The sequence below is a fragment of the Pelophylax lessonae genome (genome assembly GCF_965119305.1).
Source record: "Pelophylax lessonae genome assembly, chromosome: 8".
NCBI classification, from domain to species: Eukaryota; Metazoa; Chordata; class Amphibia; order Anura; family Ranidae; genus Pelophylax; species Pelophylax lessonae.
The window spans coordinates 168,247,547-168,264,748 of record NC_138775.1 but is presented as its reverse complement, the minus strand read 5'-3'; the positions used below and the strand labels follow the sequence as shown (position 1 = coordinate 168,264,748).

General features: G+C 42.7%; 1 protein-coding gene across 1 annotated transcript in view; it reads right to left on the bottom strand.

Moving 5' to 3' along the window:
• Nucleotides 1-560: 560 nt before the first annotated feature.
• ZBTB41 (zinc finger and BTB domain containing 41) overlaps nucleotides 561-17,202 on the bottom strand; it is an 82,294-nt gene continuing 65,652 nt past the window's right edge. The window contains exons 9-10 of the mRNA XM_082265224.1: nucleotides 5,293-5,381; nucleotides 561-1,383 (exon numbers count right to left, since the gene is read on the bottom strand). Coding sequence (XP_082121350.1) covers nucleotides 836-1,383; nucleotides 5,293-5,381 — 637 coding nt within the window. The 3' untranslated portion in view covers nucleotides 561-835. The remainder of the gene's footprint in view (nucleotides 1,384-5,292; nucleotides 5,382-17,202) is intronic.

The following is a 17,202-nucleotide window of genomic DNA, read 5'->3' as shown; positions in this document are numbered from 1 at the left end:
CTCTACGGGTAAATGTCTAATTGTGACAAACCCCCGGCTGCCACCTTCAGCCTTCTTTCACTATCTAGTGAGTCCTTGGCTTGAAACAAATATGCAGCCAGTGAAGCATTGGGACACAAGGTATGCACATACGAAGGGTTGACTTACTAAAAAGGTAAAGAAACTGTTAACTTAGTTCAGTGAACATTATTTTTGCTTAGTACAAAGGATGAAGCTATGTTCTTTTCAATCAACCAATCATGTGGCAGCAAAATCTATTTTTTTATTATTTCCATTGCACATGTTTTGGATTTTCAAAGTGATTACAGGTTCACTATATTTACTTACCATCACTTTGCTAAGCGAACAGCCTCTGCTTCTTTAGTAAACCACCACCTGCTCACTGATCGAGCTAGAACTAACGGTAGTCAAAAGGACAACAACCCAGCATCTTGTACCATGAAAAACTAATCCCTTACACGTCTTCCCTGGCAGGTTCAGTTAACAATTATCTAAAAGAAAAATCACCATTTAAAAGCATTACAGGAAAATTTATACACAAGAGGAAAATGTAACAAAAACTAGACAAATGACAGCTAGAACCTTACTGATTTCCCCTGCTAAAGCAATTTTCTTTCACTTTTTAATAACCGTTACAGTGATGTAGGATCCTAGCTGAAGATTTGTACCTATTTTATTAATTAGGAGAATCTAATGGAACAGCACATTTATGCAGGTGGTAGGGAACAGAGCAAGTAGTCTACAGAAACATGTCAAATGACTGCTAAGGGTGGTGCCTGCCCATAACCCTTCCAAGCAGCAACCTCCACAGATTAAAGTCTACAAATTGTCATTTTCACTGGTGGTCACTGCTGGAAACAGCCTGCACAGAAGGCTGTGACTCCAGGCCAAGCAGTGTCCCCAAGTAAGAGTGTTCTCGAGTCTCTATTTGCTCAGGTCTGACTGGATGTAAAAGGGTTGCTGGCTGTGGCGTAAGAGTGTACTTTTCCAAGAAGGTTAAGTCAGAAGGACGCTGGTACTGTGCATCCTGTGGCAATACAGAAGAGTCAGCATGGGTCCCTAATTCACCTTCACTTTCTGCCACCTCCACAGGTACCAAGGTGAGAGGCACACAGATATCAGCCTCTGAGCTCTGCGAAGCAGCTGGGTAGAACTTGATTTCTTCGTTTGTTCCATCTTCTTCTTCGTTTGTTCCATCTTCCTCTGTCTTTAAACTATGAACATGGTCAATGTGGTACTTGAGCTTGTCCTTGCGTTTAAAAGCTGCACTGCAAAACTGGCAGTTGAATGGACGAGCATCTGAGTGTATGACCATGTGTTTTGTTAGTGTCTTTTTGATACGAAAAGCTTGATTGCAGATCTGACACTTATATGGTTTTTCACCTGTTGAAGATAGAATAAGTTACTTATACTGAAGTTTACAACCTTGGTATAAGTATATTGTCTGTATGTATAAGGTTTAAAGTGGTTTTAAAGCCTTAAGGTTTTTCACCTTAATGCATTCTATGCATTAAGGTGAAAAACCTTCTGCGCTGCCATTGGCTCCTGCTGCTGTCAATCAAATGCTGTGACAGGGTTGGGGGCGGGGCCGAGTCCCGCTGTCTGTGTCAACAGACAGAGCAGTGGGGCTCGGAAGCGAGCACGGACAGGTGCCCCTATGGAAAGCTGCTTTGTGTGGATGCTCCCACTGAAGAGGAGGGGCCTGGAGTGCTGGTGGGGGACCCCATAAAAGAGAAATCGGGGCTGCTCTGTGCAAAAGCATTGCAAAGAGCAGGTAAGTATAGAGAGGTTTTGTTAATTTAATCTAAAAAAACCTGAAGGTTTAATTTCACTTTAAAAAAATCCAGGACGTTTCAGAAGGTCAAATCCTGGAACTAAAAGTATATTTTTCCCCAATTAATTCCCGCAATAGGGCTCCATTCATATTAATCTGCTTTTTGCAGAAATCTATGACATTTTTTTTAACATGGGTTCCTATGGAACACGTTCACATCAGTGCATTTTTGTGCCTTTGCATTTTTGGAAGGGGTCAGGGACCTTTTTTAAACGCAAAAGGTACTTTTTTTTGCTTTTTTGGTTCAATAGACTCAATGAAAACTCTGCAGAAAAGCATTTAGTGCTTTTTTACCGCAATTTTTGTCGCAATTTGTGTTTTTTAATTTTGCCCAACAACAAATTTTACAAAAAAAAAAAAAAAAAGCATTAGCATAAAATGCAAATTGCAGTAAAATCGCGGCAAAAAAACGTAGAAAGCACAGAAAAAAAGCACTACAGAAACACTCAAAAGGAACATGCATAGGTGTGAATCAAGCCTAAAACACCCATGCTCTTGCTACCCCATCTAAACAGCCCTTTACTGCAGATTCCCTACAGCTACCTTTGCGCATGCATAGCAGCCAATTTATTTGAATGGCCTGCTGTACCTGTGGAAACGCAGGGAAATGTCCCTGCACCTTATCTAAAAATGCAGCCGCCGGGAAACCACATAGTGTTCTACCTTTCCCAGCACAAGGAAAACACACTGTGGTTTCCATTGTGTGAGGGTGCCATTAAGAATTAATGGCGTCCTCGCGCATCTGCTAACGGCAGCGCATTTTTGCTGCTGGTGCGGGAGTTCCACACCAGCATAGATGTACACCAAGCCTTATACACTGCTGATAAGAATATTTACATTAAGTCAATCTCTTTCCCATGTATATGTACAAACAATTAAAACACAAAAGCACCTGTTTAAGCTGCTGTTAACACCCAAACAAATTTTCTGCATGGTGTACGAACACCTTAATCTTCCCGCACCACTTCCCCCCCCCCCCACCCCCCACAGCGCTAGTCTCAACTTTAAAGTCTATACTTTCCTGGCCATTTATCATGCACGTCAAGAATATGTAAATGTACGTTGTTTTCAATGGAAATCAGGAGTGCCTGTCTGCCTCCTCGTTGCTGATGTGCTCTATCACATCGAAAGACTTTAGGATGGTGAGCGAGAAAAGCTTGAGGGACATCTATCCATTCCTCGATCTCCCCTACAGTGAATAAAGACAGAAGCCCTCAGCTCTGTGTTTCCAGTTTCAGAGCTGTCATTCCCTGGTTGATACAGCCAGGGAAAACAGCTAACCAAGCACAATTTGGGCTTGGTTAGCTGCTTTGGAGGACCGGAGAGACATTGGGTTCTAATAGACTCCCAATTTCTTCAAAAAGATTACCTGTCACCCGGCTAATGCTATCATATATGGGTTTGTTGACCTCCCTTGTGAGAACAATAAAGTTAAATAGAAATAAATGTTTAAAAAGGTAATAAAAAAAAAAAAAACTATTTATCGTAGCTCATAGTTTATTATAACTTGATGAGCACCAAATAAAATTGATGTCCTTTTTTTCCACACAAATACAGCTTTCATTTGGTGGTATTTGATTACCTCTGCGATTTTTTTTCTTTTTTTGCACTATAAACAAAAAAAAGCGACAATTCTCAAAAAAAAAAAAAAAAAAAATGGTTTTCCTTTCTGCTATAAGACATTCCCAATAAAAAAAAAAAAACGTAAAAATCCAATTTTTTCATCATTTTAGGCCAATATGTATTCTGCTACATATTTTTGGTAAATAAAATCTTGGTTGGTTTGCGCAAAAGTTATCATTTCTACAAACTAGGGGAAAGATTTATGTAATTTTTACTTATTGATTTTTTATTAGTAATGGCGGCGATCAGCGATTTTATAGCGGGACTGCGACATTGCAGCGGACAGATCAGACACCTGACACTTTTGGGGGGATCAGTGACATTACTACAGTAATCAGCGCTAAAAATATGCACTGCTACTGTACTAATGACAATGCCAGAGAAGGGGTTAACACAAGGGGCGATCAAAGGGTTAAATGCGTGCTTAGGGGATGCTTTCTAAATGTGTGGGGATGGGTTTACTAAATGAACACAGAGACCTGTGTTCCTAAATAGGAGGAACACAGGATCCCTGTGTTCATCACCAACAGAACAGCGGTCTGCCATGTTTACATCAGCAGACCACCGTCCTGTCTCCATGGGGAATGATCGCGGGTGCCCAGCGGACATCGTGACTGCCAGACCCACTGATTGGCTCCCCCCTCTAGCTAATCGGCGACCGTGCACCCACACTAACTGCTACACGAAGCGACGTACGTGTACGTCATTTCGCGTAACAAAGCTGCGGCTAGTCGGCAAGTGGTGACATGTTTGGTATCTATTTACTCGATGCAAACCCATCCATTATATTTTACAAAGAAATTGGGTATTATGCACTGCCCATTTCCTCAGCAGATAAATATGAGTGACCGTACCATGTGTCCACGCCCTCAGTTGAAGTCCGTTGCTGATGAAATGTGTCAGTGCGTGGTCACCAGGGTTACCTACGTCCTGCGTCATACCCAGAAGTTGGCCGACTAGGTACCGAGCGGCGAGCTGGAACTAGCGGGGAACGACTGCTGGACACACGCTTTTACCTATGTTATTTATGCGAGTGCAATATTTGAGGGGTCTTTCTGTTTGGGTTAAGTTGGAGTTATACAGTATCACGTTATGTGGTTTCATTACTCTGCTTACATGCACCATGGTATGCTGAGTGGCTCCTGTACACCAATGTGAGGAGAGTGTCCCATCTAAGGTTTTCAAGGCTTTGGAAGAGTACCAGGTGTACTTGGTGTGAGGAGAGTCTCCCATCCAGGGTTCCAAGGGGGTCTGAGGATCTATCGTCTCCTCGTTTGTTGTGGCATTAGTGGCTTGTACCAATTGCCCTCTGGTAAGTCTATTACCTTAAGGTGTGCACAGCGGTGAGGTGGAGGCTTTTTCTGTGGTTTGGATGCACCACTGTTGATGATCTTCATCCTTGGATTGTCACCCTGTCATTTTGGGACTGTTTGCATGAGCTCTTCTCATATTCACCCATTACAGAGACTCTGTTTATTGATCCATGTATATTGCATGAATTATTAGCACTGCTAGTGTACTATCTGAGGTGGAGCTATTTATGTTTTAATCACCTTTATAATAAACCTTCTTTGCCAAATTGGGTATTATATTGTGTTTTTCGGTGCGCTAAAATTAATTTCATTATATTTTTACCGAAAATATGCATTAAAAAAAACAGCTCCTCATATATTTTGCAACATACATGTTCTCAGGGTTTTAAGTATTTTTAGGACCGAAAATGCAGATTTTTACGTGTGCAAAAAAAAAAAGAAAAAAAAAAAATCGCTCTAGAGGTGGTTAAATAGCACATAGAGATAGTCTTAATGAGACTTTACAATATAAATAAATATTACCAGAATGTGTTCTGAAGTGCATTTCAAGGCTTGATTTCCCCTTAAAGACTTTTTTGCATACTTCACACTGATGAAATGTTGCTTTGTATCTGCAAAAAAGATACATCTTCATTTTTTGTTTTGTAAATGCATAGACATGAATATACAACATACAGGTCCAGTGGGGTTTACTTAAAAGGAAAAATCCTAATTAGATTACTGAGCTTTGGTGCGTTTGAGCACCCACAGATTTACTGAACATCAACAAACACACCTCTCTACAAACCTCATGACTATCCTCGTCTTTTTGAGAAGCTGTGGTTTCATGTGTACCAACCCTACAGGATTTAAATTATTCTCGTGCTTATTATCAAGCTATTTGTATCCTGTTAAAATTATATATATTAATTGAAAAATAAAAACTTATTGACATTGGAGTTGGAAAATCCCAGTTGCCAGAATAAAAGTGTTTCTAAGTAACTGGGACATTCTTCCCATAAATCCAAGATTCAAATCACAACACAGTACGCAGCTGAAGTGGGCTTCATTTTTTTTTATTATCACCTTTTAGCTTTTGCAGTCTACCCAAACATATTATACACATTTGTCTGGTACAGAGAGGGCCACAATTTTGTAGCAGGTTTAGATGCATATATTTTTAGCTCCTAGGCTTTTATCAGGAGTAAATAGGAATAAATTACAATAAATGTGATAGGGAAATTGCACATTTCATATTCCTTATTAAGGTTGGCCCACAAATAACTGATAAAGCCGCTAATACCCTGGTTAAGGGGGCCATATAAGAACATAAGCAAAGCTTTACCTTATACCAAACGAATATTATTGTTAACTAAACAAGTCCTTGAGGGGTCATGTTGCAAAGCGAGTTGGCTTGGGAGTTGTCGATCCCGTATACACAAGTTTAAATACCACTGCCCAAACTGGAATAAGTTAGTCTCTTCCACAGCTGCCATTAGGCATGTGTGTCTGATTACCTGGTCATGCTGTATGAAAAGCAGGGGGACTCCATGGCGGAAACAGCATCTTAAGTTAAGCATTCTTGTGATAAATGGATTTTTGTAAAATCTTACCGTAAAATCATTTTCTTTGAAGCTCATTGACAGACGTAGTCCTCCTTGATTAATATCAACTCGGGTTATACTGCCCTCTACAGGAGTAGGACTAGACAGGAAAGAAAACCTTCTGGCCACACCCTAGGGGCAGTCCCAGAGAGTATATCCTCTCACATCCTGCTACAGCAAATCAGTTATGTCACAAAGCAGTGTTTAGAGAATTTAACCCAACCCAACTCAAAAACAGAGGGGCGGGTACTACGTCTGTCAATGAGCTTAAGAGAAAAGGATTTTACGGTAAGATTTTACAAAAATCCATTTTTCTCTGTCGCTCATTGACAGACGTAGTCCTCCTTGATTAATATCAACTCGCGACGTCCCAAAGCAGTGCCACAAATGAGGGGTGGGATAATGGAAATCAAAATCCAATCTAGAAGGCCCAACCGGTGCCAACTAGAAGTTTTAAAAGGCTCATCAATCACACGATGAGACTCAACTGAAATTCCAAAGGAAAAAAACCCTTGAGGTAGACCACCGGTCTCCTCAAATTGCGGCCTGCAAAACCTTGCGGCCAAATGAGGCATCCGCCGATGCCATCACATCAACTTTATAAAATTTTGTAAAGGTATGAACCGACGACCAGGTAGCCGCCTTGCACACCTGGACCACTAACGCCTGATGGCGGTAGGCCCAGGAAGTACTGAGCGCTCGAGTGGAGTGCGCCTTAACAGGGAACGGAGGATTCCGACCCCTAATCGAATAAGCCTGTACCACCGTCTGTCTGATCCATTTGGAGATAGTCGCGGCAGATGCAGGCAACCCCTTTCTGGGACCATCCGTGATCACAAAAAGTGAATCCGTCTTACGGAACGATTCCGTAGCCTTCAGGTATACCCTGATTGCCCGAGCCACATCCAAGGAATGCAACGCATATTCCCAAGGATGATTGGGCTGAGGACACAAGGAAGGTAGCACAATATCTTCATTCAGATGAAAGTCGGAAACCACCTTAAGAAGAAAGGATGGCTTCGGATGAAGAACTAACTTATCCCTATGAACCACAAGATATGGGGAATGGCATGATAATGCAGCCAGTTCTGACACCCTGCATGCAGAAGTGATAGCCACCAAGAAGGCCACCTTCTGGGATAATGTAAGCAAGGGAATCTCCCTGATATTTTAAAAGGGAGGTTTCTGCAGAACCGACAAAACCAAATTAAGATCCCAGGGCGGTAAGGGCGCGCGCACTGGCGGAGCCAAGTGCCGCACCCCCTGGATGAAATTCCGCACCAAGGAATGAGTAGCCAGCGGCTTCTGAAAGAAGATTGCTAACGCTGAAAACCTGACCCTTGATAGTGCTCAAGGATAGTTTCTGCTCAACCCCCTTTTGCAGAAAAGCCAAAATTTGGGTCACCAAATAGGTACGTGGGGGAAATCCCAACGATTCACACCACGCAATATAAGTCTTCCATGTGCGATAATAGACTTTGCTAGAAGTCGCTTTCCTTGCTTTAATTAGAGTAGGAATAACTGAAGCGGACAATCCCCTGTCCTTCAGTACCTGGGTCTCAATGGCCAGGCCGTTAAAACCAGCGACTGTAAAGCACGATGGAAGATCGGTCCTTGAGACCGCAGATCCTCCCTGAGAAGAAGTCTCCAAGGAGCGTCTGTGACTAGCCTGCCCAAGTCGGCGTACCTGGCATGACGAGGCCAGCCCGGAATTACCAGGATAACTGGAGTTCCCTCCACCTCTATCCTGCAGTGAAATCTCAGCAGTAACTTGAGAGGGGGGAAGACATACAGTAGCTGATACTTCCCCTACGGGGCGCTCAGCACGTCTGCTGCGTCCGCTAGAGGATCGCGGGCGCGAGCCCTGTTGAGCCAACAGATCCATATCCGGGGTGCCCCAATGAAGGGATAGCTGGTGAAATACCTCTGGATGAAGAGACTATTCCTCTTGATCCAGAATCTGACGGCTGAAATAATCTGCCTGTCCACCCCCGTGATAAATATCGCGGAGAGAACTGGAACAACTGTTCCCCCAATAAAGAATGTTGGCCATTTCTATGGCCGCCAGGGCTCTCTTGGTGCCCCTTGGTGATTGACATAAGTCATGACCGTGGCATAGTCCGATTGGATCCGAACCAGACTGCCCTGGAGCTGCTCGGTCCAGTAAATCAGACAAAGTCTGATCGCTCTCAGTTCCAACACCTTTATCGGTAACCTGGAATTTATCAGAAGAAATGACTTCCCCTGGCTGAGCATCGGAGACCGAGGCCACCAGACCAGAGCCTCCCTGGTCCGCTCGCTCAATCGGATCCAATTGTCCAGGGAATCGGGGATTCCGATTTCATATGAGAAGAATCTCCTCTTTGGAGAATTCGGGTATGAGACTGGGCAAACGGTACTGCCTCTAAGGAGGCGACCATCAATCCCAGCCAGTTGACGGACAGCAACATCCGAATCATTGACTGAATCTTCTGGAGTTTCTCCGCCTGGAGAAACACTCTTGCCAAGGATGTATCCAAATTTAGGCCCAGATAGTTCAGTCTCCTGGTGGGAACCAGGGATGATCTTTGGGAAAAGCAAAGAAAACGCTGATGTCCTGCGAAGATGGGGATATGAAGATAGGCATCCTAAATGTCTATGGACGCCAGGAAATCCCCCTGATGCAGGGAGGCCACCACTGTATGGATGGACTCCATCTCTTCCAAGACCAGAATTGGACGAAACCTAGCCCTTTTTCCTGGGCATTGTGAACAGGTTCGACTAGAACTCCTCCAAGGAATGGGAACTACCACTGCTTGTTGCATCAAGCTGTCCCCCGCAAAGCTTTTTAAGCGACCCGGGGATGTTGAATATTGGAAGGGAAGAATCGCACCGGTGGAAGTGATCGAACTCGATCTTGTATCCCGACCATATGACCTTGCGAATCCCTTTATCCGGGATTCTGGAAAGCCCTGGATCCGGAAACCGGTGAAGACGTCCCCCCACCCTAGAGATGGGTGGGTCCCATTCTGTCAATCCAGCGAGATAACAGTTGCTTTATTTAGTCTGGAAATCGGTGAGTCCACTATTGGTGGTACCGTCCATCTTTGTAATGAGGGATTCCTCAAAAAATTATAGTGCCTAGCAATGCGTTTGGAAATAGCAGGGGCTCTTTTACGGACGACCCCATTTGGGCAAGGGAAACCCTTCACCATTTTGGTAGGCGTGCTAGTACCAAAAAAGGAATATGAGTCTCAGCTACCTCTGCCGGTGTAACCTCAAGATTTAAGGTTTCCCGGCAATGACAGGCTCAGAATCCGTATCTGAAGTATCAGATGACATAGGGGTAGGCGGGGGTCGCTCTTCTTGACCCCCGTCCCTGACAGGCTACCTCCACCCGGGATACCAAAGACTCCAAAGCTGCTGATAATGCATCATCACAAGTGGGGTACTGGAGGGTCCTGCGGCCACCCCGAGGGGATCAGGTGGGGATACATGAGTGGCAGGGTTCATGTAGCAAGACACTTGCCAGCAAACACAAAAAAATTAATTGCAAGAAAAAAAAAAAAACATTTTTTTTTTTCAACTTAGTCCCCCCGCGCAGTAGCGCCCCTCAGTCTACCTGCTTGGACCCCTCAGAAAGAGAGAGAGAGAGAGAGAGAGAGAGAGAGAGACCCCAAGGCTCACCTGATGCACAGAAGTTTCTTATCAAACTGCTTCCAGCACTGTCTGTTACAGACAGGAAGTCTTTGGCTTGCTTTCCCTGGGCCAAGGAGGCGGCTCCGCCCCTTTACACGCCTTCCGGCGCCTCCCAATTACTCCACGAGGTGTTTGGTCACCTCAAACATGGCCGCCCCCATGCTGGAGACACGAGGCTACGCCAATATGGCAGCCTCGTGCGATCTGCAGGAAAATGGCGGCGGCCTGTGTAGGATAGCGGCGGCTTGCAAGCTAGCAGCGGCCTGCGGGATGTGTGCATTCGGCCTGTGCGGCCTGCGGGAGGTGTCCTCGGCCTGCGGGAGGCTGTGTGGCCTGTGGAAGTGACCGGCTTTCTGGAGGGATGGCGATCTGTGGCTGCAGTAACTCAGGCATAGGCATCGGCCTGTGTACACACTAGACAGGTAGGATACCTCTATACCTCAATGGTAATGCCTCTTAGTAGTCTGCCACTGACTTCAGTCACCCTTACAGTCATATAATGACTTTTAGATAGTCAGCTCCCAAACCAAGCCTCCTGGTTTCTATTCACAAAAATCACACTCAAATTGGGGGATCTGTGACCTGTTATAGGATAGAGGGGAGACCCAGAAAACCGAGTGTCCGACCATCCCAGAGAGGGGCCCGCGTCCACCAACAAACCCGACAGGGGGAGAGGGGGAACATTCTACTCACCATACCGGAACCAGGCGGGCGCCAACTCCTGACAGAACCCCTCTCCACCGGGGTGGGGGGGCTGTCGACCAATACGGACGCCGTGACTCTGTTGGTCATTGGCGGTCAGGCGAGACGTTTAACTCGCAGGGTCAGTCCCCGTCCAGTGGGACTATGTCGCGGCCGACCCAGCACGGAGCTATGGCCTGCACGCGCTCGTAGGCTGAACTGGGGTGACCACTGGATCTCAACATCCAGCCCGTCGCCCAGTTTCAGCGTACTTGCTTGAAGATCTCACAGGAACACTGGAGAAAAAAAGCTGTCTAAAAAAGTATTTCTAAAAAAAAATCTTGCCAGGACCGAAGATCCTAGCAAGGAATCTAGGTCCTTACTCCTAACTAGACAGAAAAAAACTGATTTGCTGTAGCAGGAAGTGAGAGGATATACCCTCTGGGACTGCCCCTAGGGTGTGGCCAGAACGTTTTCTTTCCCGTCTAGTCCTACTCCTGTAGAGGGCAGTATAACCCGAGTTGATATTAATCAAGGAGGACTACGTCTGTCAATGAGCGACAGAAATTTTCTTTATCTGTATCTGTCATTACTTTTAATGAATGTTATACTTTTTAGGTATTTGTGTAATCTCTCCTTCCACATATCGAATACAACCCAAAAACGTGACTAAACATTTGGTACTTGGTTTGATTTGTGTAAACAAGAGAGATAATATGATGCAAAGATGTGCTAGACTGTTATTGCTGGGTTTAATGTTGTGTTCTTGTATTGTAAGCTATAGTACATTCAGAAAGTGTAGAAAACTTATCAGATACTTAGCTGGCTTATTTCAAGTGCAAGTCATTGGTTTGCGATTTTGTTTTAGTTTGATAAATTGGGCGGGACACTGATATACAGTTAGGAGGGCTGTGTCTTCAGGAAGCCTCAATTTATGATATTAATAGCATTGGTCTCTGGACTGTAAAAGTTTCAGAGCAACAAGATTTTTTTGAATTTCGAAAACGATGAGCTTGACGCTCAGATTGTAATACTGCAGTAACGTAAGATATGTGTGTATGTCTGAATTGTTTGTAGCTAGCTAATGTTGAGGAAATGTACTTGTATGAAGACCTGATTAATGCATGTTGTTTTGTATGTGTTAAATGCGACAATGTTACCTGAATTAGTATAGAAAGGTAACGCTAAGTACTGATCATTTGTAAAATACGTTTTGCTACTGATGTTTGAGGGTCATCCTGTGTGAGCATTTGGGAGATGAGAAAGCCTGCTTGCGTGAGGGACTGGATCTCTCCCATTCACATGTCCTGTGTGTCTGTGTATGAGAGGAGAGAGGGGAAGATACATCAGACACCTTTCCTTACCCCTTTTAAAAGGAAACCTGTCTGTGAAGCAGGACAGTTCTGAACATACAAGAATAGACTAATATGCTGTTAAATGTGATGTTCAAATGTGGGTGATGGTTTTGTAAGGCAAAGGAAATGTTTATATATGATGTTGTTGTAGAAATAAAATCCTAGTTGAAATTGTTAGTTTTGGTTTGTAACTCTAGGATTAATTTGAAACAAAGAAAGAAAATGGCTGATTGAGGCGGACACCCTTTACATTTCTAAAAGCTGCCATGATTATTATAATTATTTAAATGGTTAGTTCTACATTCCAGCCTACTGGGCGTGGAAAGGGAAGAGGCTCCACCCTGTAAAAAAAAAAAAAAAAAACTGCGTGACTTTACTTCAGGGGGAACACCAATTTGGTGGGTCAAGTCATATTGTAAATTAATGTTATTAAAAAATAACTTTCCTTCTCAATCTGCAGCCACTTTAATTTTCTGAAAATGCAATTCAATATAGCTACCTAGAGGTGTTCTGTACACAGAATGTATACAGAATGTCCCCCAGAAACATAATTTCCTGCTTGTGTGATTGGCTCACTGATTTTCCCAGAAGTCTGCACAAAGATGCAAGTGAGATTTCATGGATCCCCTGCAACAAAAATGTTATTTTGGTGGGATACTCGTAATGGGAACAGGGATGCAGGCCCAGAAGGTTTCCTCATTAGTGACAAGCAGCTGCACAGCTCATTGATAATTATGAAACCCCTCCCATAAGACTCACGTAGCACAGGGGCACAGAGTAACAAACCATGATTTCTTCAGAATAACAAAAAGGTAGGAATCTGCAACAAAGTTGGATAAAATCCTTGTAATGTACATGGATCACCCAGAGGGGAATGTTTTTTTCTCAAAAAAAAGTGGCGTTACGTCAGTTGAATAAGAGGGCTAGTAAAGACAAGTTCGGAATAACATGTTAAATGTATAAAACAAGAAAGCGCTGCGCTTGGAACAATCAATTCAATAAAAGAGAATAAAAAATATATATAAAAAACAAAGACAACAGCAGCTGCACATATGTCAGGATATAAACATACACAATATATAAAGTAATAGGTGCAGTGCTAGAGAACAAGCGTATAAAAGTTCCAAAAAAATCTGTATGTCGTCCTATTCGGTTTAAATCAGCAAATGTCCGTGATTCCAAGATGGTATTGCTGGGTTAAACATATCACCACCACCAGACACCAAAACACACTGACCCTTACCGTCAGGCTGATAGGACTGCACCAGATAAATAGGCTGGATAAACTTAACACAAACAAATCACCAGGCCCGGATGGCGTACATCCGAGAATACTCAAGGAACTCAGTAAGGTTATATCTAGACCACTGTTCCTGATCTTTGCTGACAGAATTAGGACAGGAGATGTACCAGGGGAGTGGAGGAAAGCAAACGTGATTCCGATATTCAAAAAGGGTCAGAGGCATATACCGGGAAATTATAGGCCTGTCAGTTTGACATCGATAGTATGTAAACTTCTGGAGGGGATGGTAAGGGACTATATCGTAGAGTTTGCTAAAGACAACAACATCATCAGCAGTAACCAGCACAGGTTTACAAATGGGCCTTCTTGTCAAACCAATCTCTTAACATTCTACGAGGAGGTGAGCTGTGAGCTAGATAGGGGCAGACCAGTGGATGTGGTGTACTTAGATTTTGCTAAGGGGTTTGATACAGTTCCCCATAAGCGCTTAATTTATAAATTAAGGTCTGCAGGTATCAAAAGCAGGGCGTGTCCAAAGGGTGGTAATAAACAGCGCATACTCAGACTGGTCTGAGGTGGCAAGCGGGGTGCCCCAAGGCTCAGTCCTGGGACCAACCTTGTTCAATTTATTCATAAACAGCATTGAGGACGGGATCAGTAGTTCGATATCAGTTCTTGCAGATGACACAAAATTGGGCAGGGCAATAACTGCACAGCATGAAGCAGATATCCTACAGAATGACCTGGACAAAATTACGGAGTGGGCAACGACATGGCAAGTGAGGTTTAACGTGGAGAAGTGTAAGGTTTTGCACTTGGGGACTAGAAACATAAAAGCACAATACACATTAGGAGGGGAACCCTTGGGGGAATCAAAAATGGAGAAAGATCTGGAAGTCTTGGTTGATGATAGACTAGGCAATAGCATGCAATGTCAAGCGGCAGCTGCCAAAGCCAGCAGAATATTAGCATGCATAAAGAAAGGTATGTATTCCAGAGATAAGTCTATAATCCTTCCACTTTATAAAACTCTGGTCCGACCGCATCTGGAGTATTCTGTCCAGTTCTGGTCGCCAGTCCTCAGGAGGGATGTGTTGGAGCTGGAGAGAGTCCAGAGAAGGGCAACTAAACTAATTAGGGGATTGGAGGACCTTAATTATGAAGAGCGTCTGCAATCGCTTGATTTATTCTCCCTGGAGAAGAGACGCCTGAGGGGGGACATGATAGCAATTTTTAAATATCTCAATGGGGATCTCAGCTTAGAAAAAAAGCTGTTCAGTCGAAGGGATTGCATGAGGACTCGAGGGCATACAATGCGATTAGAGGAGAAGCGTTTTAACCTCAGGCAACGTGGGGGGTTCTTTACTGTTAGGGCTACAAGATTGTGGAATTCTCTACCACAAGAGGTGGTTTCTGCGGGAAGTATGGTGGCTTTCAAAAGACTCTTAGACGTACATCTCAAGGATCAGAACATTCAGGGCTATGTGAGATGATTACAGCCACACACACCTACACAGGTTGAACTGGATGGACTATGGTCTTTATTCAACCTCACCTACTATGTAACTATGTAAAATAATCCCCACGCTGGTTCATCCAAACTTAACCACAGATCTCCATAAGTTCTCAGGAACATGAATGACAGATTAGGCACAGATCCTCAAGATCCTCATATGCCCCCAAAAATAGTGAAAAGGCTCATAGTGCAGTAGGTTAAATTAAAGTATTGCTTTATTAAATCATAAAATACACTCACATTCTATCGGGATGGCTTCAGCGTATAAACAGTGTGGGGTATTTCCTTCCAAGAAGATGGCCGCTGTGTCTTCCGGCGCAATGATGAACCAGCGTGGGGATTATTTATCTGGTGCAGTCTTATCAGCCTGACGGTAAGGGTCAGTGTGTTTGGTGACATCTGTTGGTGGTGATATGTTTAACCCAGCAATACCATCTTGGAATCACAGACATTTGCTGATTTAAACCGAATAGGACTACACACAGATTTTTTGGAACTTTTATACACTTGTTCTCAAGCACTGCACCTATTATTTTATATGTTAAATGTATGACCAAATGTATTACAGCATAAGATAGGACAATAATGAATGATCGCTTGAGATAAATATGTAAATCTACTTTGTATTGTACTTTATTGGTGATTGTATAGAAGTGTGATACTTTAGAACACAACACTAATGATTGTTTTATACGTTTTTTCGTTAATACAAAAAGGAACCAGATCTTTTCCTAGAAGTTTCCAAGATCTGTATATTTGGGACTGTGCAATAGAAAAATCAATATGGATTTGGTGATGTATATTCTTTGTGCACAATGTGATGAACACACTATAAATGTTATCTTGAATGTAATTCTAACTATGGTGAATTATTGTCAACTTCTGATGGACGTCATTTAATGAAAATCCATGTGGTTATAATTAATTATTTAATTAACCATGAGCTCATTTAGTATGCACTCATGAAACAACATGGCCATATGTTTTATATTTTGTGAAAGTGTTTTTTATATGCGTGTTTGTGCAAACCATTCATTTATTTCTAGAAACAAAAAATAATGATAACCTACTAAGACCTTTAATTTTTGTTTAGTTCCTAGCTAGGACTAAACAGCATCAATCCACCTGTCTGACATGGTTGGATGTCCAAGAACTAAAGATGAAGATTACAGCATCCAATGACAACTTGCTTCATTTTATTGAGATTTTGTTTATATAATATATGAATGTAATGACAGTTTTTCTTGGAACCCATTGTATAGAGAGCAGGTAATAATTTTGATGCTGTGTGATGGGTTTTCAAGTTTTTTTTCTTTGATTAAGTTAAATCTGAAACAGAGAAAAATACTAGTGCCTGATCAACATTAATATTGCATTACATTTGGGATGGTTTACTTATTTCTAATGCTTGAGAAAGGTGTAAGAATATGCAAAGATTTAATCTAAATGTGATTGTATATCTTCATGTGCTGTTCCGATTTCCTGTGAGCATCTAGCTTGATTATAGTAGCATGTACTTTGGTATATTCTGCCATAATCATTGTAGTGGAACTGTAAGGCAGCACCACTGTTGGAGTGTGCGTAAAAACAGAATCCACAGGATGTGCACAGTACAGGGAGAGAAAATGTTACACTAAAAGTTAAAGATTTAACTTGGGTTTTACATATAAATGGTATCTACTTTAAAGTACAATTTATTTTTTACGAATGACAGTTTGAATTCAAGTGAATCATATCATTCATTATGGAAAAGGTAATTTGATTTCCACTCAAAATTGTTGTTTCAATCAAAGATAAATCACAATTACTGCAATGATTGCAAATTTTAAAGCAAGTCCTTCAAAAAAAGGTGCTCTAAATATTGATATATACATTGTTCTATCGGACACTCAGTGATCCTTTGGCCCTCACATTTGATACACTTGATTCAAATTTCTTGGTACATTTTTATGAAATGAGATAGGTTCCCAGGTTTGGTTTTTCTGCAAAGCTCCCCGATTGCTTGGGTTTGTGTGTTTGTGTTCTGATGAAGTACCTGAACTGTTTTATCTGCTCTGATGGTCCAGTGCCTAAACGGTCTATATAAATAAGCAAAAGTTTCATCTACCATGGTGGTTATGTGCCTGCACGTTTATGACTTGTGAGCTGCAAACGTCCAGAGGATGATATGGACTTTGTATTCTACAGTTCTTTCAGTTCCACAGCGTTGCAAATGTTGTGTTGCAGCTGTGATCTGGTCACCGTATGTTTAAGACTCTGCTGTCCATCACCAGAATGGAGGACTTTGACAAGCTTCTACGCTTTTAAACTCTTGGAAAGGAAAGTTTAATGTTCATACTCACTCCTGTGCTTGCGAAAGGAAAAGTTTGGTGTTCT